Genomic DNA, 27851 nt, shown 5'->3' on the forward strand with positions numbered 1-27851 from the left:
TGAACGTCACAATATTCCTCTTTTAAATAATTCCCACCCCAAGGTATGTGCAAAATAAAGGACTGGTCTAGCCGACCAATCAGATCACACTGTGCTTTTCAGAAGGAGGTGCTTCATAGAGACGGAAACGAAACATTCTAGTAGACCTCAAAAACAAACTTTGTAAAAGGGCATAATTTGGAGGATTTTCCAAAGGGTCCAAAAAGTACCAGTGAACCAAAAAGAAAAAGGAAAAAATGTATATATGTGACACACTGCATCCATTTATTTATTATCAATGGAAAAATGAACAAAAATGCTAAGTACACAAATGAACATCAGTCCAACGCATCTACCTTTAGACAAAAGCCAAATGTTTGCCAAATGACATTTGCTTGTTTTTAAGGCTGAAAAAACCATGTAGAAGTCAGTCGAGACTGTTTACACAGTTGTGATCGCAGCATCAACAAAGAGAACATTTGGCAACGTCGCCATCAACAGATCTGTCTCTCTCTCGCTCACTGGTGAGCAAACACACACGGTCCGTGTTTAATCATAATGATCAGTCGGTTAAAGTTAGTTACGCAGACTGAAGACATGAAGGGACGGTTCAACAAGAAATGAAAAGTTTCTGTCGACATTTTTAAGAATATTTACGCTGCTCTTTTCCATACAGTGGAATAAAAGTTTCATAAAATAGCCTACAATATTCCAAGCCAGCTGAATATGTTGGTTTTTGTCATTTTTTAAATTTGAAAGCAAAAAAAAAAATCTCCATTCAAGTTCATTGTTTAAAGAAGAGCAGAGAAAACATTCGGCTTTTTGTGTTTGGTGGAAAAAAGAAAGTCATACGGGCGACATCTTTCCTTTTTTGGAACCAAACAGGTAGAGCCACTAACACACACCAACAACATCACAGGATATTTAAAAAAATAAACACTCACACACAATAGCACTATTAACTCAACTGTGTCTCAATGATTTTAAGTCCTAAGAGTGAGAAAAAGGGGGGAAACCTGGCAATGTGGCACGAGCTATGATGATATGCTCAGGCATTACAAAAGTGTGTGTTTGTGTGAGAGTTTGCCCTGTGCTATTCTTCCCCAAAAGACAAGACTAAACAGTTTAAAATGCGTTTCCACTGAGGTGTGTTTGTTTGCCGGTGTGGGCGGCACGACACAAAAGCCACAGTTACAAGGTTTGGCGAGTCGCTCGGTTCCTTGTTCTGTAGACGCACGGGCCCAAAACCTGAATGCGTTAAAATAACACGGGACTGTGCTGAAAGCTTTTGCACTGGGAGGTAGAGACCAAAATTGAATGAAAAAAAAAAAAAAAAAGAGTCTGAAAACCGATTATGACCATGTGCTTCAACGGCTTTTCCAGGAGAGTGAAGACTTGACCAGAAAATCATTTCAGCGTGTAAATGTGCATAAAATACAATGTTAGAAACCGCCACAGGCCCTTGAAAAACATTTAGGATTGAATGCATTCAGTACGTTTACAACACTACATGTCAAAACCTGTCATTGAAATGAATAGAGGCATTGCAGTGGCTTGAAAGAGGTTGTACTATAGGACAATACCTGTTATGAGATTATCTTTGACAACATGTTGCGAGCTGGATTCGAACTCGTGTCACCCAAGTGAGCACCAAACTTCAATATGCTTTTTATCTTAAAATCTTTCCAATGCCACATCAAATGAAAGTATTCAAAATGTGGCTTAATTTTATTTCACCAACAAATGCATTGTAAATGACTCAATATATCGAGTTCTCTCTGTTTCCAACACAAGCCCCTAGAACAGACGATTCCTCAGGCAAAGCTTGAGCATTCATCTCAGTGACAAGCATTGAGAAGAGTAGAGCTGGTTGGCCGACACACTCAATCCTTAAAAACAGTCCCACTGGATTATTGAGGAATGTCAGCTTCGAGCAGGCCCTAAATCAATTATGGGAAATCTGCACGCCTGCATTTCCCCACATCTTTCCCTTCTGTCACTTCATACCTCTGTTTCTTTCCATCTTCCACTTATTAATGTCTTCTATTCAGCTCTTTTTCTCCAAACTCAGTCCTACACAATGCTTTTTAAAGTTATCTGGACGGTTGTCCTCGCTGCTAGCTGAATAGAAATGTGAGAGAAAAAAAATCAAACAACAAGCATGAGGTTTGAACTGAACTCAATGGCTTTGGCTAATCTTGTGCAGATCTGAATGTGAGGCCACAAAACACTTAAAGAAAAGCCAATTTTTTTTCTTTTTAGCAATTTATTTCTTTGATCTGTTGAAGGTCTTCAGCATTCAAAATTGCATTCAAGGTTAGCGATTTGAATTAAAGTGTAGGTCTACTTTTCACCAACAGATTCAGACTGATATTTCAGACTAGCAAAATAATAGGCCTATATATATATTTTAAATCATCCAGTTGCAGTGTTTCCATGTTTACATAAGACACATTCTTGTGTTTCAAAATTAATACATGTAAAAAATTATAGATATGGGAATTTTTACTGAATTCTTAACATTTCGTTATAAATAGACTAGCTAGCCAATCTATCTACACTCTAAAAATGCTGCAACTTTGGGTAAAAAATAGATAAACCAAAACATTGGGTTAAAAATTTAATTAAAAAAGGTATCCCAATGGCTGGGTCTGTCCATATTTGACCCAAAGTTGGGTTAAAACTAGAGCCAGACCGATATATCGGCCGGCCGATATTATTGGCCGATATTAGACATTTTCCAAACTAACTATTTTTTTTAACTGCTTGTATTGTTATTTATTTATTTATTTAAATATCTGTACTGTGTTGTCTCTATGGACCTTTGTGTCTGGAATAAAGTTAATTGAATATCGGTATCGCAGTTATAATGGCCGATAAATTAATATTTCAAAAATAAAATAAAAACGGACAAAACATGCTTCAATCATCTTTCCTTGGCCTGTTAAATTGAAAATGTATGTTTTACAATTTGCAGTATGACGTTATCTATTGCTAATAGACTCATCATAGACTAGCTAACCTGACATAGTAATTTTAAGGTAGCTTATAAGGCAATGTAGGGACTAATTATTATTTTATTTATCAGAACTTTAATATATTTTGATGTTCCCCTGTTATGTTGTGACAATAAAAGAAACTTTTTAAAATGCTTTATCATATTATTTTAGTTAAAACTCATAAATAACTATGTTAGGGAAATCTGTTAATGTTTTGTTGCGCGTTTCTGAAAAAATATATCGGCCGATATATCGGAATATCTGATTTTAAAACCCAAAAATATTTGTATCGGCCTTTTAAAATCCTTTATCGGCCGGGCTCTAGTTCTAGTTATTAGTTCTAGTTAAAACAACCCAGTAATTTTTAGAGTGTACTATTATGGATTCTACCAATTACTATTTTGTCATTACAGCAGTTCTTTTTGCAAAGCACATCATACACGTAACTAACCTGTCACTCGACAACAATAACCTCATTAAACACGACAAGGGACAGCATGTTAAGCGTTTCTGTACATTTAAGATTAAAAAATGCTTTTGTTTGTATTCCTTGACTACAACCACAGGTATTCAAAACTCCGCATTCCCTTTGGCAATTTTCTTTCACTTCACTTTTTTATACACAACAAAAGAAAACTATAAATATTCCATGAAGTCTGTGAATCCAGAGGAGCTTCTCAATTCCACCTCGGGGCTTTCAGAGCAACAGCACAAGAAATGTACATATTAGTTTAGAAGCGACATGATTAGTTCACTCTATGTGCGACCGCTTTAGGCTTCACTGCGGCCTGCTTTGAGTGTTGTGCAATCTCAGATACCTGTAACATGATTTGTGTGTATATAGACAGGGAAAGTGTATAGTAAATATAGATGTAAACAAAACTCACAGGACGGGACATCAATTTTATTGCATTTGCACTGTTACACAAATATAGTGCATCATACAAAAGGCAAGAGGCCAAAAAATTCCTGAGATTTTTCAGTAAAATAATTTGACAAGAATAAGAAAAAAAAAAACTTTTCTTTTGAAACAGACCCATGGTGAAATTTTAATGGCTCTCATCCAGACAAAGAACATTTCTCTTTTATATTCAGTTCCCCAAATTCTCCACTTAACAAAAAATTGAACACCGTGATGACATTGTCAAATTGCTCAAATTCTGAATGCAAAAGACTTCTGCTTATTCCTGGCAAACATACCCTACGTTTGTGTGAAAGTTGGAGCGCGACCACAAAAGATCATCCAGATTCTGACGGGCTCCCTCAAGTTTTGTTTGGAAACTTCCTTATGTGATTTTGACAGCTGTGACTGAGGCTGTCTGAGCGAGAGCTTAAGATTAGTGTGTAAATATCTGAAGTATGCCAGCTATCATTGTCTGACGCGCAGCTCGCTCTAGAGGTGGCGATTGACAGGATAAGCCCATCTGCCTCGATGACCTCCCGTTTCACTCGGTCCACGCTGGGATAGATCCGACGGGCTTAAAGCGCGAGCGCCGGAGATATCTCTTACTACGGGATGATCTGTTTTCAGGAACTTACAGATAAAAACACGAGCGCCGATATGCTCAGGTTCTGGAGGTTATGAACTCGTGGCGATTCGAATACTGTGAGGAATAATACGTTTTAAATGCCTCTTTTTTTAAACATGATGAGGGAAAAGATTATGTATTTGGGTCTCGCGTGTACATCCGGATGCATTCGGTTACGGTGCCATTTTACCCATCTTCCCATCAGCTAAACGAATTAAAATAAGTTGTAATCCTCCTTATCCTGAATGACATCATCTGAATGTTCGCTAGTAAACCCATATTAGACATTATATTAGTGGTAACAGAGGGCTTCTGTGCTTGTGATATTGACGTAATTTCCCAACATTGAGTCAAACATGGGAACACTTGACTTGACCGTGGTAAACGAGTCATAACGGAAATCTCGCACAAGTTTGCGAGTTGCAGGTACAGCCCGAGGCGGTGCTATGGGCGGGATGAACCATGATAATTTAAGAAATAGGCTCTTCCCACAACAACACACTATGGGCTGAGGAACAAAAGAGACATGGGTACCGCTACTACTATGCATCGAGTCTGTAAGGAGCAGCCATTAGGCTAATGAGGGCCAATGGAGATCCCAATGAAGCTATCAGCATTCACTCAGAATCACAATGTAAGACTAACGTCTTAGGAATTGAATGGAAGGGATTGGAAAGGAGGGGACGAGTGAAAAGAAACGGAGAAACTTGTGCGAAAGTCTGGAGGAAGGATGGGGGGTGGGGGGGGAGCGCAACTTTTCGCTCAAACGCTTGGCCGGGTCCAATCAAATCACATTGCGATTCAGAGTAAAGCAGGAGGATTTGAGCTTCGGAATAAACAATGGCTGTAAAAAGTGTTGATTTGGGGAGATGGCTTACGGTTTAGCCAAAAAAACACTCCCGTTCTCCTTTTTTTCTGTGCAAAGAACCAACCGTTCATTCTCTTTTCCTGCAGAGCGCTGACGCATAACGCCACAGCAAAGCCATACATGAATGCCTGCTGAGTTCTTTGCAAATTGGGTTGAAAAGACCCAATGCTGGGGCTAAAAGGGCAGTCAACCTTTCCCAGACGTGAGCACAAAACTCAAAACACATCTATAGGCAAACCCTGCAGCCCTTGGACAAGAAGAGCGAACACCCAGATAGAGTTTCAGTGTGACAGATCTCTTCTCTCGGCCAGTCTAATCTTATTTTGAAGAAAGCTAAACAAGCAAGTCTGAATATGCTTAATTACAGCCCAGTGGCAGACAGCACTAAATTAGATTGACTGGGTATTAGATCAATTAGCCAACCATTTTACAGGCAAACATGAGGGAATCCTTAGCGAAATGAGAGGCTGAAACACTTTAGACACAAGATTTTGGCAAATCTGATCCAGTAAACGCTGGCGATAACTCAACATGATCTTTTGGACTGCGAATAAATGAATGCAAATCTGTCAAACAGCTAGAGTACACAATTAAAACCAATTAAACAGTTTAATAGCCTCACACTTGAACTAATGCTAAAATGACATCAAGTCCCAGCAATCCACTTCCACATGCATATTCTTTAAATAACATGAAATTACAAAAAATAAAGTCTACATTCAATCCAGTTCCAGATGCAAATTGCCTAAATAACATGAAATTATTAAAAAAATAAAGTCTACATTGACTGGTGATCTGGTGCCTAAAACTCAATTTCCATTAAAGGGGCTGATTTGTTTAAGCTCTCAGCTGGGTGGCTTTGGAAAACGGTCAAAACCGTAGACGGTGAAGGAGACAACCATGCAATATTCAAAATAGTGGTTGACCAGGGATCCTTAATAAGGAAAAATGTTGGTTTGTGTCCATACGAGGGACATTATAAACTCTCACATGGCGTTTCTCACTGGCTCTTGAACTGAAGAGATGCACAGAGACAGATAGTGTATTTAATGGCACTCACCGTTCTTGCGCTTGGAGACAAGGCGCCGTTGGACAGGTAAGGACTGGAAAGATCTGGGATCATTAGAAATGGGTAACCTGGATATGGGCTCTTAAAAAATCCTCCATCTTGCTGTCTTCTCAAAGCTTTACAGGGGAGAGAGTAATGATTAGGGATCCATGTGAGGACAAACATTTAAGTAAAGAACAAGTATGGCAAGCTGTTTTAACATTTATTCCCATTACTGATACAAATAGTACTTATTTTTGTACCTAATACAATGTTAACTAGTATACTTTTTAATACCATAAGTAACTTTTCACTAGTACTCATTAGTGACGAGTAGCATTGCTACTGGTAACAAACTTCACATTTTTACCATTGAATTCTTTGTATACCCGTGTTTCCGGAGGACATTAAAGCAAGTGATTACGCGTTCATTTATTGTGTGATCTGCCGTGGGAGCCAGCGATGCGCCGGCAATATTAAAAACAAAGACGAGGCTGCGAAAAGAGATTTTTAAGCATTAATATAGAGCTGTCACTGTCATATTATTTCTGTCTTGATAACGTGGGGTATGTCAAATCTTGTAAGTGACTTCCATGAGCGCAGAATTGTGATTTAAAAGACGCTTGAATTCTGATTTGACTGTTCAGACTGAGGTCACATTGCAAAACATCTGACCTGTATCTGATTTAGTACCACATATGAAAGTGGCCAAATCATAATCGAAAAGATCATATTCCATGTGGTTTGTGCGGTTCACACTGTCATGGCAAAAACAGTCACATAAGAGCAAAAAACTAAATCAGATTTAGGCCACCTTTACCTGCAGTCTGAACGTAGCATAACACTCGTCCTCTCACTGGTTTGTTGTTTTTTACTTGTAATATATAATATTTATAGAATATAATATTTATGACCGTGTAATCTTTAAAGTCGTAGTGATATCAGCATTGACTCTAATTACTTTGTAACCTCACATTAGTCTTGTGGTGAATAATTACTCAGTGAAAGAAGTTTCAAATGGCTACCTTTAGTCTAAATTATAACACTTTTACAAAAAAAAAAAAACAGACTTGAAACTGACCGGCCTGCACACTAAAAAATAAGTAAAACAAATACTAAAACTACCTGAATAGTTAATATATTATTTGAAAAAAGTACTGTCTGAAATTGGAAAAGGCACCAGTCAGAGTTATATTACTTCCAATTCATTTAAAAGTACTAGTAGTACCAAAAACACAGAATAATTGTTAATTCGGGCTGCCATAGCAGCACCAGAGAGCTCTTACCCTCGGCGAAATACTCTCGGGCTTTCTCATAACTATCATGATCAGGTCTTGGCTGTGGTCTCCTCTCGGTTTGCTGAAGGACAGACGAGGAACGGAGAAAAACAAAGTAGAAAAGTTATTTTTCCGTCGGCAACAACCACATCCATGTGTCTTGTCAACATGCGGTTGTGTCTGACTTACCTCAGAATCAGATGAACTGCTGTTGTTTTCCGACTCGTTCACTAGAGAGGACTTGACATCGTCCAGATCTCTTTCGGCAGAAACGTTTTCGGAGATTTTGTCCTCTTGTTCTCCCTCATCTTTGAATGAGATCATTTCATCGTTCGCCCCCAACTCATCCCCTCCACCTCCGTTAAGTTGCGGCATGTTTACGAGCGTCTTGCAACGGTTACAAAATCTAGAGTTTGTGTTGACTCTGAAGTGCACGAGAACGTGTCAGTGCGGGATAAAAACACACAAGTATTTCAGAAATAATCCTTGACACATGAATTTAAATCCAATTTGTCCATGATTACGTGCGATCACACAAAGCTCGACAGTTTCATCGGTATCCCTGCAACAAACTCCAGTGCAGCGCTGTGTCCTCTTCTGTTGTCGTCCCGACAAAACTTACCAAACACAAATAAAATTGTATTTTCACCCGATTCTACATTCCACACAGACCGAATGAATCGAGCGCCAAAAGTTGAGCGACTTTTTCTTTAAAAAAAAAAACGCAACCGTCAGTTAAATGCGCGTGAACAAAAGTTGCAACGGTCGCGGTGCCTCCGTAGTCTCTTATCCCAAAGAAAGACGTGTTTTAATCGCGTAAAACACAGATTCCTCCTCAGATCAGCTCGTTTCCTCCACGTTTTGAATCACCACCGTCATGTTTGATCAACGGTCTCTGAAAACGAAACGGTGTGTTTGGACGCGAAGCGGTTCCGTTGCCCTGTACGTTTGAGCTGCTGCTGATGGGGAATGCGCAAGCACGCAGCAGCGCGCGAGTGTGTGTGTGTGTGTGTGTGTGCTGCTGGACGAGCAGAATGCAGAGGAGGAGTTAGAGCTGAAAAACGACACTCCATTCAGAGCGCGCACACACACACACACACACACACACACTCACTCACGAGAGGTTTAAAGGAACAGTTTGTTCGGGGCTTGATTCTTGAAATAGTTCAATGACACCAGGGCTTGGGATTGTGTTATTTAAGCAATATAACAAGAGCACGAGCGCTGTTCCTCAGAAATTCAACACGGCTTATAGATTCAGACGTATTCAATAACAGCAGGATTTTTTTTATATAAAATAATTAAATAAGTTATTAATATTGAGAAGCGTTTCTGATAAATTCGTCTGTTATATATTTCTCCAGCATGAACGACAAGAGAAACCTGCTCTGAGGTTTTCAAAGTTACCATGAAATCAAAATTATATATTTTTTAATGGAATATTGCATTTAAATTATTTATCCGTGCGCATTACATTAAAAATCATGTGACCTCGTAATCTACGTCGGATATCAGCATCGACTCTTACTTTGTTACCTCAACCTCACATTAGTCTTGTGGTGAATAATTAATCAGTGGAAGTTTATACAGAAAGAAAATCTGTTTGTTGTGGTTAATTAAAATCTGAAAAATTGCTTCCATTACTTTCTCTGATGACGTTGGTTTGACGGCTTTGGTTAAATATCCTTAACCACGCCCCTCCAACGTCAGTCTGAGTGAGAGATGGAGTTTGTCTTAAACTTTATAAACTTATATGCTAAGTTCTTTATACACAAGCAGAAATTGAATAAGTCTTCCTTGTGTTTTAAGCATTTTATTTTGGAACTGAATATGTTTCTTAAATCACACAAACTTGTAAAGAACAAGAAGAATAGAAAGCTTTTATCTCAATATTATGACCTATTCACCAATTCCTCTTAATATCCTTATTATTTTTCCTCTTTCATTTACTATGTTTGTATGTTTCTTGTTTTTGTTCTTTGTCTTGGTATGGTATTGTCTGTACAAATGCTTGATTGTATATTGATGGTTTTTCATGTTTGTACCAGTTGTTGTCATCATTTAAAAAAAGTTGCGCTAAAGTAAAACCGCGCACTCTTCAATTACTACCGTTTCACTTGGATATTCGTCACAACACTGAAGTACTAAAGTCGGTTGCACGTTTTGGTTGACGGGGACTTTAAACAAGATAACTTCCCATCTTGCTGCGATATCTCGGCTGCATACATTCATCTGGCTGAGTTTTGAAGGCAGCATAGATGCATCCTTCACTACCTTTGATTTCCCACAATCCTGTGCGTCCATTAAGTGACTGTTGAGCTTGAAAAATAAAGATGGCGTATGAAAGTTGCGGTTGGTGTGAACGCCTATGTGCGTTTTTGACCCACTTTTGATGTCATTTCTAGTGAGGAATTACTAAATATTTGTTTAGTTTTCACCAAAGCTCCAATCAATTCCCATGGACAAAATCAAGTCCCGCCCATGTTTTCTTGTTTTAAGAACTTGTCTCACTACGTAGGGAAGAAGACTAGTGGGCCATGCTTTATACCTTGCTATATTTCAGACGATTCACAATGGACCTTTTTTTACCAGTACAATTTCCTAAAAATAACCTTTAGATAACCTTAAGTGATGGAAATTAAAATGACATTAAAATGTGCTTTTGTCTTCCCTTTTGACAGGAAAATTTCAACACCCATAATGCACTGGGCAAATTGCCGTTCTAAGCCACGCCCACCAATCTGCTATATTTGCACTTATAGGATTAAATACCGCCTTTCTTTAGTAGGAAAAACCTCTTAGAAAACTTTTAGTCATAATGGTGTCGACTTGTGTTTTTCCTGGGTGTGAGAATTCAACGAGTAAACGTTTAGCGGGAGTGAGTTACTTTCGTTTTCAGTGAAAGAATAGTGAATATAGAGAGAACGCCACGACGGAATATCACGGAAAATATACAACCCTCTGTCGATCTGACTGTCCGTGCGATTAAGGGATACAAAAATGCGGAAGAATAGGCTAATCTGTTGTTTTGACGAAAGCCGGCGGATGATGCAGACTTTTGTCCACTCCAGTGCTTTTGCTGACTAATAATAAACATGATGTTCTCGGTCCAGGTAACGTGGAAAATTTGTCAACATTTGTTCGTTTTTTTGTTTAAAGACATTTTTGCCTTTGTTGGGACACACTCTAAAAAAATGCTGGTTCAATTTTGGGTCAAATATGGACAAACCTGGACAAATTACATTCCTAATCCAGAAATGTAAACTTTTTTTGTACTTTTTAAATTTCTAATATAAAAAGTTTGGTTTTTTTTTTTTTTTTTTTTAATTTAATTTTTAACCCAATGTTTTGGTTTGTTCACATTTGACCCAAAATTGGTTTAAACAACCCAGCATATTTAGAGTGCAGAAAGTTTACAGAGAATTGGAAGCAAACACTCGAAACAATGCTGGGTTGTTTTAACCCAAATTTGGGTCAAATATGGACAAACCCAAATGTTGGGTTAAAAATGTCATTTAAAATCTCAACCCAACGTCAACTTTCAGTTTCAACTGTACATTTTTTAATTACATTTTTAACCCAGAATTTGGGTCTGTCAATATTTGACCCAGAACACTTTTAGAGTGAATTGGGAACGGACCACAAGTTGGATGTCTTTCAGTTCCAACTCATGCAGCTCATGTTGAGAAAACTACAATCTTACATTGAATGAGGGATGTTTTATAGGTCCTATACACTCTAAAAAATGCTGGGTTGTTTTAACCCAATTTTGGGTAAAATATGGACAAACTCAGCCATTGGGTTAAAAATTTAATTTCAAAATGTAACCCAATGGCTGGGTTAGTCCATATTTTACCCAAAATTGAGTCAAAACAACCCAGCATTTCTTAGAGTGTACACTAAAAGTGCGTTTTTTGTTGACTTGTCATGAACCATTAGCCGCGTTTCCACTGCCGGGCTAGGGCTGGGCCAGAGCTAACAGCGAGCCGGGCCGAGCTAGTGGCCTCGGGCCTCAAGCACCGGGCTTGCGTTTCCACTGCCGGGCCAGTAGCCCCACAGCGCTGCCCCAGACCCCACCCCTAACACGCCTTTCAGGATCAAACGTCATAAAACCCAACCCATTTCAGCGGGTATTATGAATTAATTTATTTTTTAAATTAGGAAGATAGCGAGCCTAGCATGTAACGTTATATTAACTCACCTGCCGTAGTGGCTGCAATAGTGTCCCGAGACCAGTAGGCTACAGGCGATTCTCCATTTCAAGCAGCGATTTTTTGCGTGATATAACAAGTAGGGCTGCGGGCACGTTTTCAAGTTATTCATTAATCGTTAACCGAGGCCCATCGGTTAATACTCGGTGCATAGTGTGCGCGCCGCAACCTCGAGAAACAGAGTAAATTTTTAACACCTTTAATAATTGATTGGACCCCATTTGAAACGAAATTAATTTATAGAAATAAAACGCAGCAAGTACGGAGCAGTTAAAGCCCCATTTCCATCACCCTTCAAACTGAAATTGCCAATTGAAAATAAGCAAAACGTCCATTTCACAAAAACTCAGTGTCTGCAAATAATAATAATAATAATAACCATCATCATCATTATTGTAACATTTTATTAGGCTGCATATGTAGAAGACGCCTTTATCCAAAAAAGGAACAGAGCACAAATAAACACAATATTTTTGACAAATATCAGCGCATATCCAGTGTGTGTGGAGCACGCACTGATGGCTGCGAGACGCCCATCATGTGAACATTTTCATTGCATTTCTTTTAGTGGAAACAACTTAAAATACTCTTTAATTTCTGGTCATACAGAAAATAATAATACATTATTCGCAAATAAATTTATTTATAACAAGAAAACGTTGTGCTTTAACAATTAATCAAGGCGCGCTTCATGATCTCCGTGAACTGAAGCGCGAGACCTGAAACAGCCACCGCATTCGAATTTGTTCGTTTTAAATTGGACATTTAAAGCTTTAGTCTACAGGGGTTATATCCTTTGTAGATTAAAGCTTTAAATGTCCAATTTAAAACGAACAAATTCGAATCGAAAGCCAATATCTTCTATGTTTATGTAGCTTAATTTCTCTCTAAATGTGCATCCGGAGATGGAGATATGTTTTTAGCCGAAAATCATTTAGAAAAGAATATTTTATTAATAAACAATTAATGCCTCGTTATTTTATATTATTTTATTATCAGACACATTTATTATAGCCTATAAATCACCCATAAATCCCCTTGTAGGCTGTGGTTACGGCTCTTCTCATTCAGCACTGCGGGGAAAATATCATTTCCAGGTTCTAATTTGGCCTCAGAAAACCAGTAAAATATATATTTTTTTCATATTAATTTGTCAAATATTTTAAATGTTTAAGGGGCAAAAAAATCAAACAAATATCTGAAAATTCGTCGATATGTAGCTATATATAGCCTAACAATGCGCAGCATTTGGCATAGGCCTACAGTTCAAATTAAAATGTTATGCAATTTTAAACGGTTAATCGGTTAAACATGGACACCCCTATGTGCATCTTGCTTCAGATCATAACGTTCCATAACACCGATAAACTCCGCCTTTTACCTTGAGCACGCCTCTAGCCCGAGCTGGCCCCCTCTGGCCCAAGGTATTCGACGGGCCAGAAATCCTGGCCGTTGGCCCTGAGGAAGCCCCGATCATGCCCCGGAAGTGACAGTGGAAACGCGACTGGCCCTGGCACGCACTAGCACGGCCCGGCCCTGGCCCGGCAGTGGAAACGCGGCTATTGATATGTGAGCACAAATCAATGATGTCAAGCTTTCCCAGACTGAGGTCATGTGTCACTGGTCGCCCTCGTCACCACATCACAAAAGAAAAACAGGGCGTAACTCAGTGAAGTAGCGGGACATCAGCGTTCACCCCATCCAAACACACACACACACACACAAACGCCAACACTCGTCAGCGGAACCATCTGGAGAACATCCACAGAACTCCAACATTCTAAATACTGTTTGAAATACTTCGGCTAAATTGATTATTCTCTCCCAATATGAGTGTAATACTCTCAGCTCAGTTTAACATATTGAAACACATTTATATTTTTTAAGACCTGTGACGTGTTGCTGATTTGATAAAAAGCTACACACACACACACACACACACAGGTTCATATGCAGCTATTCATGGTTTTATTTGTTTGTTTGTCTTTAAAATGGCTTTTCTTATTATATAGCTGATTTTAATTCCCCCTGTCTGTGAGGGTGTGATAATAGGAGTCTGTATAAGTCTCTAATGACATGGTGTTCTCATAATTGCTGGTTGCTGCTGTGAGTGGCAGTGTGTGTGAGAGTGTTGAAGAGTAAGGTAGGGCTTGTTGTAGGGATAAATCGGTCCGTTAGTGAAGCTTTACCCTCATCTGTGATAAAATCCTCTCAGAACAGAGTGATCACCAAACCTCCCACTGAGAGAAAGCTGCCTGAGGAACACACACACACACACACACACACACACACACACACACTCTTTTTCTCACACTCATACACAGGTACACTAATTAGTGCTATGACGTTTTTCAGGTGAATTTTATAATAGTAATTAGTAGGTAATTTTGGTTACACTATTTTAAGGTGACGTAATTACAAGTACTGAGTAATATTAATTAACTTGATCTCACGATGGTCAGGGTTTGGTTTAGTCAGTTACTTGTAATTATGCATAATTTACTGTTATTAATAGTAGCCTAAGCACACGTAACATGTAACTATCATATATGTAACCCGATCTCACCAGAATTCGTACGAATTTTACGAGGTGGCTAATTCGTAACAATTCGTACGATCTCACTCGTATACGAATTAGTACGATTTTGCTAAATCGTACATATTTTACGAATTAGCCAATTCGTATGAATTCGTACGAATGACCTACCCCTGACCCCGCCCCTAAACATAACCGTCACGTGGGTTTAGACAAATCGTACAAATTCGTACGAGTGAGGTCGTATGAATTAGTACGAATTAGCCACTTTTGAATCACTCGTACAAATTCGGACGAATTGGTCGTGAGATTGGGTAGTTGGGATATATTCGTAAAGGCAACATGGTTGAACGTTTAATGTAACAGTACAAAGTAATAAAGAAAGTTTTATAGCCTACGTTAATGTTATAAAATGACTATTGTTTGCTATACTAGTGAAATTGGCAACAGGTGAAAGTCTCGTGCTAAAGGCCATGAAAACAACAACACGCCTGTTAGACAGATCATTTAATGTTGGTGGATTCATTCTACAAATATCAAAGTTTCAATTATCTGTTTTACTATATAAAAACAGGGCTGAAATTTTAAGATAATTCATTAAGATATTACAAATGTAACAAAAATAAGATATATATAAAGAGATTTAAGACAAATTAGTTAGCTTCTTTTTCCATATTTATTTATAATATTTGTTAATATGGTATGATATAAATATATATACAGTATATATATATATATATATATATATATATATATATATATATATATAGGGCTGTCAAACGATTAATTGACATAATATATGTGGGTGCACAATTAGTTTAGCCTGCACTTTATTTCGATAGTCCACTTTAGACGTTCTACTAATAACTAACTTTTCAACATGTCAACTAGAATAAGTTGACTTGTAGTTGCCAAGTCAGTCTGTTGGGGGATGAACAAAATAAAGTGTTATCAGATATTAAGCAGACAGTCTACTAATACTCTAATGACACTTAGTTAACATGTTGTTGCAAATTTAATAGTTAGTTTGATCTGCTGGTCGTAAGCGTGTTGAAAAACATGAACATCGAGAGAGGCGATGAATGATAAAGTAATCCCGATGATTAAAGAAGTTGCTCTGTAACGCAAGCACACACCTGTGACTCATCATGAGCAGATCCACTCTCTCTCTCTCTCTCTCTCTCTCTCTCTCTCTCTGAGCTGCTCTTTATGGACGGAAATCTGCTTAAGTATGATGATGGGAAGAACTCTCTCGTGCGGTTTAACAAGCTAAAAATGGAGAATAAACTGCATAAGAGTCCGCCTTCTCGAGGAATGCAACGACTCACTGCTGCAGATGAGCGCGCGCGCGCACACACACTCTCAGTCACACACACATGCACGCGCAGACTCTCTCTCTCTCTCTCTCTCTCTCTCTCTCTCTCCCTTTCAGTCACACACACACACACACACACACACACACACACACACACACACACACACACACACACACACACACACACACACACACACACACACACACGCCATGCGCACACACACACATGCGCGCGCGTGTGGCAGTGCCAGTGTGTGTTTCTTTGTGTTCTTGTTACACCTACCAGTGTCACTTTACTGTGCAAATCTGTGCTTCAGGTCTCTCTCTCTCTCTCTCTCTCTCTCTCTCTCTCTCTCTCTCTCTCTCTCTCTCTCTCTCTCTCAATCAAATAAACTATTTTGCTATTACAAATGATCAATCAATAAATCGATCAGTAAACCCATGAATACAAAATATAAACAAGAAATAACAGGAAAAATAATTAAGACAAAGAAACAACAACATTAAGACAAGAAGAATATTTCTGACTTGTTGCATATTGTGTTTGTCAAGTTGTTGCATATGGCTGCTGTTGTGATTAAGCTGTAGAGTTTTCTCCCAAAATATGATTTAATTTTATGACTTTGGTAATGCCATAAAATTTGGTTCTAGTTTTAGTGAAAATCTCTCTTTCTCTCAGTCTCAGTCTCACACACTGACACACACACACACACACACACACTCTCTGCTGATGAGGTGTTTGTTGATGTGAACTCTATGTGTCATTCATTTTTGGAGCGAAGTGCTTCTTTAGCAAATCCTATATTCAGTGTGTGTGTGTGTGTGTGTGTGTGTGTGTGTTTATTCTCTCAGCGTTGCCCCTCAGCTTCCCTGATCACACTGAGAGAATAAACGCCTCTGAATGATTCATGTTTGATTGCAGATTTGTGGTTTTGCTCTGCTATTGGATTTCAGGATTAAAGTCTTTTCAAGTGCTCTGATCAATGGAGTTATGCTTTTCATTTTTGGTCCAAATCTTTTAACAAAATTTTAAAACGTAATAAGCTATACTGTTCAAAAGTTTGGGGTCAGTAAAATTTTGAAATAAATTAATACTTTTATTCAGCAAAAACACATTATACTGATCAAAAATGACAGTAAAGACATTTATAATGTTGCAAACGATTATATTTCAAACCTTTGGTTTTAAAAAATCATAGTTTCAACAAAAAAATATTAATGAGAACAACTGTATTTTCAACACTGATCATAAAATATTTTAAAATATTACAGGAAAACATAATAATATTTCACCATTTTACTGTATTTTTGATCAAATAAATGCAGCCTTGGTGAGCAAAACATAAGTAACATAAAAAAATATAATGGCAAGCGTCCCACCTGTGGGACAGTGACAGTCAAGGGGTAAAATTATAATGATTTTAATGTAAGAACATAAGTTGCAATTACTTGATCATGTCAATATTACAGTACAGTAATAACTGTAATACGCAATATCTGTGATTTACAGGATATATTGTAATTTTGAGGTGCATAATGATGAAGAAATAAGAAAACCTTGAGTAGTTTGGCAAAATGTTTGTTTATCGCTTATTGCATTTGCGATGCCTTGTTGGAAAATACACATCTCTCCAAACAGATCCTCCGTGAATCTGTTAATATATTCATGTAAAGACTTTGTCAGAAATAAAAAAAAAAATAATTTATGTTGATAATTATATGTAAAATATATAAATAAATAATGAATATGTGTGTACACAAATATTTTCATAGTGTAAAGAAGAGTCATGAACTTGAAATGGTATATAAATTCATGAAAACCTACAAAGTCATTAATTTTCTCCCTTAAAACTCATATTTGATCACCTAAAGTTTTTTCCTAGAAAATTTTTCCTTATGCCTTAAAATATCTTGAATGTAACTCGACACCCTTGCCTCCTTTAGTATATGCCATTCTATGAATATGCAAATAAGCCCCGCCTCCACTCACTCCCTCAGCTCAGAGATCCACTGGTTGACGATCACGCGTTGATCTGATTGGTTACAAGGTGGTTTGTGACGTCAGAAACACCAGCGTGTTTTTGAGACTGTCTTTGATTCACAGCAGTTTTACTCAGCAATGCTGTCCACTTATCAACTTACACATGGTGTGTCTTAAAGCGCATTAAAAACACCACATAAAAGCTGGATTTTAGCGTATAGCTACATTTCTGAAATGATGCGTTTTAGAGATATTTAAAATCTTGCAGATAATGTAAAAGAAGATATCTATCTACAACAAAACATACGGGGAACATTTATTTCCTCCGTTAATTTTGCTATTATATACATTATAATATTCGCATTTATCTTTGTTTTGCGTGCAGCACCGCATATATATTCTGTAAAGCAACACCATCAGTGTGTGTCACGTTTCCACGTCTCTCACACACATTCTTCCTTCACAAATCAGAGTTTATTATTGTCCTCCTCGGGAGAGAGTGACAGAGCACATTATTAATTGAATTAATTTGAGTGTCTCTATAATCCTGTCAGTAGTTTTGCTGAATTAAAGTGAGTGGAAGAGACAGAAGAAGCTCAATGTTGTTGTCAGGCGTGTGTCAGACTGACAGACAGACCGGCAGGGCCTCGCAGGGCCTCATTAGTGTGTGTGTGGCTTTCTTATTATGTGTATACATGCATTTGTGCATGTGTCTTGATGCAGTCTGGCACACACACACACACACACATCTCTGCCCAAGGTGGATCGTTTGCCTGAACAATACAAGTCAGCTCCAGCTTTAGTTGCAGGCGTGTGAAAACTCGCCTGTAGGGACAGTTTCCAATATCTCACACACACACACTGCTACATTTACTGCCCAAAACATAATACCTTTTATTGTATTCAAAACGTCAAACCAGCACACTCTCGTATTCTGCACGCGTAATCGATCATCCCCGGGTCTTCGGCACTCCCTCCAGTTGATCATGCAACTACGATATCATTTACATTAACTCAGCGAAACCAGCTTTAATGTAGAAATCGAATCGTCTCCGAATAGTATTTGGGCTTGTACTTTGTGTGTGTATATTTTAAACAACCATGTGCATTTGCATGATCGTTACATATTCGGTCCCTACTGACATCATTACCTGCACACACACATACACACACAACCCACACGAGGGTTCCTGCAACTTATATTTTATTCAACAAATCCAATGTTTCATTTCCCCCCAGGTAGTCACTCACTCAACAGACATTGCTCTTAAATTATGAATGTCTGGTTTGTCTCTTTTACACACACACACACACACACACACACTGGCAAGAATACACACCTGCGTCATTTCCAGAGACGTGCTGATAGAGAATAAATAAAGCGATGGTGTGAAGTGGCAGTAGTGTGTTAAAGCGGATCCCGCGTATCCACGGCTGTGTGAACCGCTGGGTTTCACCCGTAACAATAATATATAGTCAAACATTGCAGCCTTGCTCAGAGAGACTGCAGAAATACGGGATGATTGTTGGCAAACTCAAATCTGTAGCTGTTTTTTTGTGTGTTTGTGTGGTTTGTCCTAAAAGCAAACACATGAAATCTAAACAGCTTTTTTTCTCGCCTTCTATGACAGATGTGCTCAGATTTGGATTCTGCCTTAATGAAAAACATACACGTAAGTTTGCAACTGGATCTGAAGAGAACAATGTAATCTGGCCACATTTTTAACAGTTAGTTTAAAAAAATGTTTTTCCAAAAAAAAAAAAAATTTTTTAAACAAAAAAACCCCTAAATTAAATTGGTCCTTAAAGGTGGAATACCTAAGACTTTTGCATTAACATATCCCAAAATCACAAGGCCAGTGTTATATATTTAGTTAAGATGATAACTTACAATATTCCAAATGTTTCAAATCGCGAGAAAATTGAGATTTTAACCAAGGAAACGGGGCGTGTGAGCTGGGAGTCGCCAGCCCATCACGTAATATCCGCGTTACCGCGGTTTCCGCTCGTACTGCGTGTAGTCCTGGACAAATGCGGAAGTTGTAGTTGTGCGTTAGCGTCTATCAAGCAACAAACGTCAGCTTGTTTCCCGCATTTGTTATGGAATGGAGCACAATTATTCTTTAGCGATTGCACCTGGTTCTGTCTACAAAGACAAGTCTCATAAACGCAAACGTCAACGAACGGATCAACCAAACGACCCAGAGAAATAAAACCAGCTCAACATCGGTGTGGCATTTCCGAAATGGAGAGAACTTCGTGAAAAACTCGAACTAGAAAGAGACGCCGATCTTGCATGTGTTTTACTTGACAGGTGAGTAACACCGTGTTCTGTATTCAAATTTCATGTCAGTAAACGATGCTAAACAATTAGCCTAGTTTTATTGTTAGAATGTCTTGTTGTCTGTGCATATGATGTGAAAAATCGTAAGGTCATATTCACCGCGAATACTTCTCGGAATATGAACTGTTGGCTGTATCTTAGAAAACGTCGTTTATCTGAAAAGTGTTTCCGGCTCTCCCCTAACATCTGTGATAACTAATTTACTTTTAAACCTTACTTTTCTTGCGGTTATTTCAGTTTAATAAAAAACAAGCATGTCATTAAACGCAACAGTTATAGAAATCGAACTTTACCTCATCCATGACAACTAATTTTCGATTCCCGTCGGACTGATTTATCCACGGTGGAGTTGAAAACAACAGTTCCCATCATTCCGCGTTCCTCCACGTCATCATCAAGCAAAGCCGTTGTTGTTGTTTTGAATGTTGCGCCCTCTAGCGGCATAAAATCTTAGGTATTGTAGCTTTAAGTGCGAACGTGTTTGAAATCAAAATGTGATTCAAAATTGATAATTCTTATTTTGTTTAATGGACTATTGCTGTATTTCGCCTTTTGTTAATTTTTTATCAATTATTATTTTTAATTTACGTGCCTCGTTATCTTGAATCAGAAGATCTTTCCGTATATTACGGCAGAGTTTGAAGAAAACTATGCTGAGCAATCAGATAAAGACCCCATGAAATCAACATTTGAGCTGTCTTTCTGTTCATGTCTGCTCTCTTCTTTTCTGTATTTCACTTGCTCGTTTCATATTCTAGTTTTCTGACGTTGTGTACAAACATGGTTTGATCTGTGACAAATCACTCAAAGTTATTTCATTTCATAAAAGTGTCTGCTAAATGAATCAATAAAATAAAAAATAAAAAAAGAAGTGTAGTCGTCATAGAAAAAAAAATATGGACGTAGTGTCTGTGACGGCACCCGTAGGTTTCTGAAAAGTGGGCGGAGCCGGCCGTCGCCATCTTGGCCGCGCGTCACTCCCGGATCAACAGAAACGGGCATCGAGGCGGATTAGCTGAGGAGACGTGACGCTAACAGACAAACGCTAGTAGTGACATCAGCTGCAATCCACCTGTCACTCAAGTGGCCACGCCCTTAATTATGCAGAACTTTAAGGCTTAATATAATGTAAACGGATGAGTTATAAAAAAATTCACCCCCCTCACAGTTGTCGTGAAGGGCAAAATTAGCGATATAGAACAAAACCACTTTTTGCACCAGGCTGTAAACGTTTTTTCTGCTGTGAAGTTGGCGGTTCATGGGATTGACTCTCTTCTGCAGCCTGTCTCTAGTGGACAGTCGATGAATTGCAGTTTAAGTCACTTCCGTGTCGGAAGGTTGCCACTTGGTACTTCTAAATGACAACGATGTGTTTTTTTAACAGACATACAGAAAATTTAGAACAATTTAAATTTTCATTTTTTTCTTCCACAACAACAAAAATATTGATGACTCATCTGGCACTACACAGGTGTTTCTCCAATCAAACGCTCTGTAGAATGATGTCCCGCCTCCTAATATCACCCCCATCATGTTTTATGGCTCATCAAGTGAGTAAATGCATGAATATGTTTATAGTTAACTCCCATAATAATAATAAATTGTTTTGATGTTGGAAAGTATGTACAATGGGACAGTGCTTGTAAAAGAAATCAAGCATTTGTGTTCATGCTTGCATATTTATTTCCTTGTTCTCTTTTGTTGTTTGGTTGTAGGTGTAAGAGACCAGAGGAGACGCCGAAGCCTGACACAACATTGATTTATTTTGCTTTGAAGTTCTTTGTGCAAATCAGGTACATGACTCTCATCCTCCTGGCGTGATGCTCACAAACACTATTGCCATTCACAGAATAGCACACAGCGTGTTTATACTACATGCTCTCATTGGCAAATTTCTGGTGAAATTTCTGAAATCGTATGATATAATTTTCTTGTAACCTTCCCTCCATCTCATTGAAGGTTTCGTTTAGGGGTTGAGTTAATGGTGGACTTCCCTACGTCTGTCACATGACCCAAGCAAGTAGCGTCCATTTTTCTTTTTGGAAATACTGATTTTATATCTTCTGTGCAAAAATGTCTTCCCTTGATTGGTCAGATTGAATACAAAGTGAAGTAAGCAATATTAATCATGACCATTATGACTTTCTGTTCTTCTGTTACACGGGAAATGTAAGGTTAAATATAACTGCAATGCCCCACTACATTATTTACATTTCAGTACTTGTTAAAGTTATCAAGCACATCATTGCACTTTATATGATAAAGCTGAGTTGCCCTCTTTGTATACTCGAATACGCTTTATTTGGTATTGTTTTATAAGTCTATTTGTGGTCTAATTCCATCTAATTTGTCTCTCTGTGTTTCTAATACAAATGTTCGCTTCAATCTTCGTGTTTTTCTGTTTTGTAGTGTATTTACGTTTTTTATTACAGCTCAATGCGTTTAAAAAAACTGGTTAAATAAAGAATGAATGAATTGAAATGTATTAGGTCATCTGGGAATCTCTGCATACAGGATATTTGCGTATAACGAAATACAGTTTTTGTTTGTATGTGGCAATGATGTGGTTTTCAATGCATGTGTGTGTGTGTGTGTGTTAGGGATGAAGTGTGACAACGAGTGCGGATCCCTGTCTCTCACGGGTGCTCTTTCATGTGTTGCCAGACTGAACTGATGTAGGTTGTGTTTAATTCAGTGCTAATGAGGGGTTCCTGTCCCGGCCCCGTCAGCAACCTCCACAGCTCTGCTCTGTGAGCTCACGCTGGTGTGTGTGTGTGTATGTGCACATCAATACAGAACAAGAGCCAAAGCTGCATCTTACTGGACCTTTTTTAGACCAACAAGCACAGTAAAGAGATGAAATGATGTTGCAAGCTAAATCTAAACTTACATTTCTGAACGCTCAAGATCCTAACTTGTGCAATACAGTGAGAGGTAGCGGATGTAAGGATGGCCCTGCAAAGTCATATCCCTCTTTGGACCCTTAAGCCATTTCATTGGCTGAGACATTTTTATAGGTACTGTAGGTACTGGTTCTACTCGCACCGTTTCAAGCAGTATTCGACCCAACATCCACCAGCATGAGAGGTGGGCGCACTAATAAGGACATTAAAGCCTCTAACTGGCCTCTGTTACATTTACCCCCTAAACCTCACTATAATCCGGGTCACGGCACCAATGTAACTTATCTTACTGTCACCGCACCAAATGGGATTCAAACCAGCATCAATCGACTCGGGAGGCAAGTACCCTAAGAAGGACGTTAAAGACTGTAGCCTCAAAACGTTAGATGCTAACTGGCCTCCGTTACATCCCCCCCCCCCCCCCAAACCTCACTTTCATCCGGGTCACGGCACCATTGTAACTTGTCTTACTTGTGCCACTCCTAGGGGGATTTGAACCTGTGTCAACCGACACGGGAGACAAGCACCCTAACAAGAACACTAAAGACTGTAGCCCCTAACGTTAGTTTCTAGCTGGCCTCCTTTACACTCACCCTGATAAACTTCCATCTGGGTCACGGCACCACTGTAACTCATCTTACTTGCAACGCTCCAAATGGGATTCGAACCAACATCAACTGGCATGTGAGGTGGGTGCACTAATAAGGATGTTAAAGACCACAGCCTCTCGCTGACCTCTATTACACTGAACACCCTAAACCTCACTCTCATCCAGGTCATGGCACCAATGTATGTAACTAGTCCTAATTGTATCGCTCTGATTCGAACCAGCATCAACCTACCCGGGAGGCAAGCACCCTAATGCTACGTTCACATCGGACGCGAATAGCGCGTCAGGCGCGAATTAATTCAATGTTAAGTCAATGCAAATACGTGTTACGCACGTAAAAAATTCCTGCGGCGCGAATGAGGCGTGGCGCGGAAGACGTGAATATGCCTCATTTGCGTGTCAAGTTCGCGCGAATTAAGCTTTAGAAAATTTTAAAAAGCTTAAAATTATTTAGTTAGTGCCATTTGTGCATTCACGCGTTTGATGCGAATTCGCGTCTGCCGCCTAAGTTGAAAAATCTGAACTTTGGCGTGAATTTGCGCCGCGTCAACCAATCAGGAGCCTAGCTGCTTGCTCACGTGGTGAAGTGTCTGGATGCTTCCATAAATTATTTTGTAATATGACTAAATGCCTGGTGTGGTTCTAATGCACAACAAAGCAAATATTTGATCACTTAAAACATTATTTCTACATACGAGACATGTTCATTTTGTATTGAATGTTATTTATTCCATATCTAGATTATATGAAATAGTATTATGATGTAAAGACAATCAACATATGTGCATAAGTTCGTGTCTGGACGTGAGAGAGAAACAAAATCACAGCACAGGTTAATAATTTTTGGAGGCTGGCTCTATTTATCATCAAAACAAAAATAAATGACAGCTAGATTAGGTGGATGAGGGCGAGGGTGATCCTCGCTCCGATGAGGGACAACAGGTCATCAAACTGGGCGCGGGACAGGCGGAAGTACCGCTGACAGCGGCCGTCATCCAGCGCAGCTCCTGGAGCGAGCAAATGGTGAAACTAGCCAAACGGTTCGCCTCCGAAGGGTCCGGAGGACACAAATACGGGCGACGATGATCCCCACGCCGCTCTTCTAGCTCTCCAGAGCAAATACAGTGCGGTGAACCTCTCGATGAATACTCGATCAACATAAACAAAGATGGCCGGTTTCGGTTTTGACGTGCGAGAAGCGCGTAAATTTCGCTTCAAACTTTTTATTTTACCCGCGTCAGTTTCGCTCTTGACGGGCGAATTAACACAAAGTGGTCAAGCGTCAAACAAGACGCGGTAGACGCGAATTTGACGCGCTATTCGCGTTCGGTGTGAACGTAGCATTACAAGGACGCTAAAGACTTTAGCCTCTAATTTTAGATGCCAACTGGCCTCCATTACACACACCCGCCTAACCCTTGCTCTCATCCGGGTCACGGCACCAATGTAACTGGTCCTACTTGCACCGCTCTAAGCCGGATTCAAATCAACCAACACGGGAGGCAAGCACCCTAACAAGTGGCGCTTTTCCACTGCATGATACGGTGCGGTACGGCGCGCTTTGCCGCCTTTCCACTGTATGGTACGGTACGGCTCGGCTTGGTATGGCTCACTTGTGCCGCTTTTCCACTGCATGGTATGGTACGTACTAAAATGTGACGTGAACACACTGCAGATCATTGATTGGTCAGACAGAATTTGCGAGACATCAAACCAACCCGCTAGATTTAAATAGCCAGTAACAGCCACTGCTGTAGCACCTGTTTTAAAACTACTAGCTTGACTTGCTTGAAGAAAAAAGAAAGAAAGAAAACTTCCAAAAAATAAATAGCTGAATCGTGGTCAGTGGACGAAGAGCAAATGTTCCTCTCGTTGGTTGCCGTCTGAGGAGCGGATAAACTACAACGATCAGAATATAATCCCACCCACTTAAGCGGTGCTAACTGCAGTGGAAAATCAAACCGAGCTAAAGCGAAGCGAGCCGTGTCAGGCCGAGTCGTACCACGAAGTGGAAAAGAGCCAAAGGACACTAACGACTTTAGCCCCCAACTGGTCTCCCTCCTAAACTTCACTCTCATCCGAGTCACGGCACAATTGCAAGTAGTTCTACTTGCTCCGCTCCAAATGGGGTTTAAACCAACGCCAACCTGCGAGGTTCACCTGGACAGCTCTAACTAACCAGCCTCGTTTACTCCTGATTAGAAGTGATAGTGTGTTTAATTTTAACCAAGAGAATAGTGTCTTTTAAATTGCATAAAATGTATGCATAAATTGCATAAAAATGAACAGCAGAGAAATTACAAAAAAAATACGGTGGCAATATATCAGGTATTACTGAATGACATGTATATTTTACAACTTATAACTGCATATTTCATCCTGTGATATAATGTTATCTACACCAAGCTACTTGAACTACCAAAATCAGCGTTGTATCTTCCAACATGATAATATAGACGGTACAATGGAAAGCCACATGATCAATCAGAGTTCTTTGTAAGTGTCCTATCCATAAACATGGCCAATACTTGTGTACACACAGTCAAAACACCATCAGGGTAACGTGCGTGGCATTAAAATAATGCCATAAACATTAACCAAATAACATAAAACACCTTAATGAAAGTTATTGAAAATAAATGTGATGACATTATTTTACAGTAAAAGTACACATAATGGACCACATAATGCAGTTTTGGTCCAATATATGACGTTATACCGTGAATTGTTTTTACTGTATATGGCAAGCTGTAAAACATAGAATAAATATTTATGTTATCAGTTTAGTTTTAATATCTGATTCAGTGTCAACACCATCATGCTTTGTTTAAACATTAAATAAAACCCAAAACCCGAATCAGCCAATAAAACATGTCCTCGCTGTGCACCTGTACATCAGTATCTCTTTCATCTGAGTTTATGAAGGCTTTTCCTTCCTGTCTCTTCCACAGGCTGACAGCCATCCTGAGAGGCAAACCGTACTGCAATCATGTGTTTTATTAAACAACTTCACATCCGTTTCACTCTCGGCAAGCCAGACCTGTGGGCTTTTTAACGTTACGAGTGTCATATAAGATGACAGCTCTCACACTCTAAAGGGTATAAGAGGAAACTGATTAAAGAAGATAAAAGACCTTCGGTTTGACTAGTTTTATTCTTGTGTTCAGTGTTTTGAGGTATATATGAGATGCTGTGTTCTGTTAGTGGCTGAGATGAGATGCTTTATGCTGTTGACATGTAAAAGTGCTAAAAAAAAGTGTTGAAATGTTTAACTTTGGAGCAGTTTGATGGTGAAAAGAGATGTTTCTGTGGTAATCTTGAAGCTTTTCGTTTGACTGAGAAACAAGCTACAAACACATAAGAAAAGAAGCTTCCGAATCCATGCACAGAAAGTTGAAAGAAAGACAGAAAGAAGATTGAAAATGAAGTAATGTATGTTGGTCAGCAGTCTTTCAGGGTCTCTGATTGAAACACCAGTCAGTGCTCCTCAAAGCCATGGGCAGCTTTTAAGATGCATTATATTCTGGGGCTTCAAAGCTTGCCAAATGCAGCCTGTGTGCGAATCCAAAGACACTTGAAAACATTCTTGTGTTTCCAAATGGACGCAAAGAGGTTCGGCTGCCATACCTGCAGTTTTGCTAATGCGCTCCAGCAGCTTGTTTTGCCTCATAACATTGTGGACTCGCACCTTCTTTTGCCATCTATTAATATCTTCTTCCTGGTAAGCCAGAGTAGGTTGTGCTCCTTGAAATACTAATAAATACAACATAAATACATATTAAATAAACAAAACTCACTTAAGATTCCTTGAAAACAAAATAAAGAACTTTAAAGGGATAGTTCATCATTGTTTACTCACCGTCATGCCATTACAAATCCTTTATGACTTCTGTGGAATGACTTCTGAAGGAGTAATTTTGCTACTACAAAGAAAATGGATGTTGACTAGAGGCTGTAAAGCTCCAAAAATGACAAAAACCTTTTCCATATGACTTTTGTTAAAGTCATTCTGAAGCCACACGGTAGCTTTGCAATGTTAGCTGGAAATTTTGCACTCTGTTTGTTTTCAAATTTCAAAAACTTGTGATTGTGCATAATAAAATTTGGTGCGTTAAAAGACACACCTCCCACTCGTTCACTTACTCCTCCCACTCCTTCACTCACTCCTCCCACCTGTTCACTCACTCCTCCCACTCGTTCACTCACTCCTCCCACTCCTTCACTCCTCCCACTCGTTCACTCACTCCTCCC

The 27851-nt window shown here is 39.0% G+C and overlaps 1 protein-coding gene across 2 annotated transcripts in view; it reads right to left on the reverse strand.

Annotated features, from left to right (window-relative positions):
• tcf7l1b (transcription factor 7 like 1b) overlaps nucleotides 1-9735 on the reverse strand; it is an 80759-nt gene extending 71024 nt beyond the window's left edge. The window contains exons 1-3 of one of the 2 annotated variants that reach the window (XM_089119265.1): nucleotides 7890-9735; nucleotides 7710-7782; nucleotides 6436-6560 (exon numbers count right to left, since the gene is read on the reverse strand). In XM_089119265.1, the coding sequence (XP_088975391.1) occupies nucleotides 6436-6560; nucleotides 7710-7782; nucleotides 7890-8075 (384 nt within the window). In that variant the 5' untranslated portion in view covers nucleotides 8076-9735. The remainder of the gene's footprint in view (nucleotides 1-6435; nucleotides 6561-7709; nucleotides 7783-7889) is intronic. The other variant, XM_039674896.2, reaches the window with a different exon arrangement.
• Between the last annotated feature and the right edge of the window lie 18116 nt (nucleotides 9736-27851).

The sequence above is a fragment of the Pimephales promelas genome, chromosome 14 (genome assembly GCF_988280905.1).
Source record: "Pimephales promelas chromosome 14, fPimPro1.hap1.1, whole genome shotgun sequence".
Lineage (NCBI taxonomy): Eukaryota > Metazoa > Chordata > Actinopteri > Cypriniformes > Leuciscidae > Pimephales > Pimephales promelas.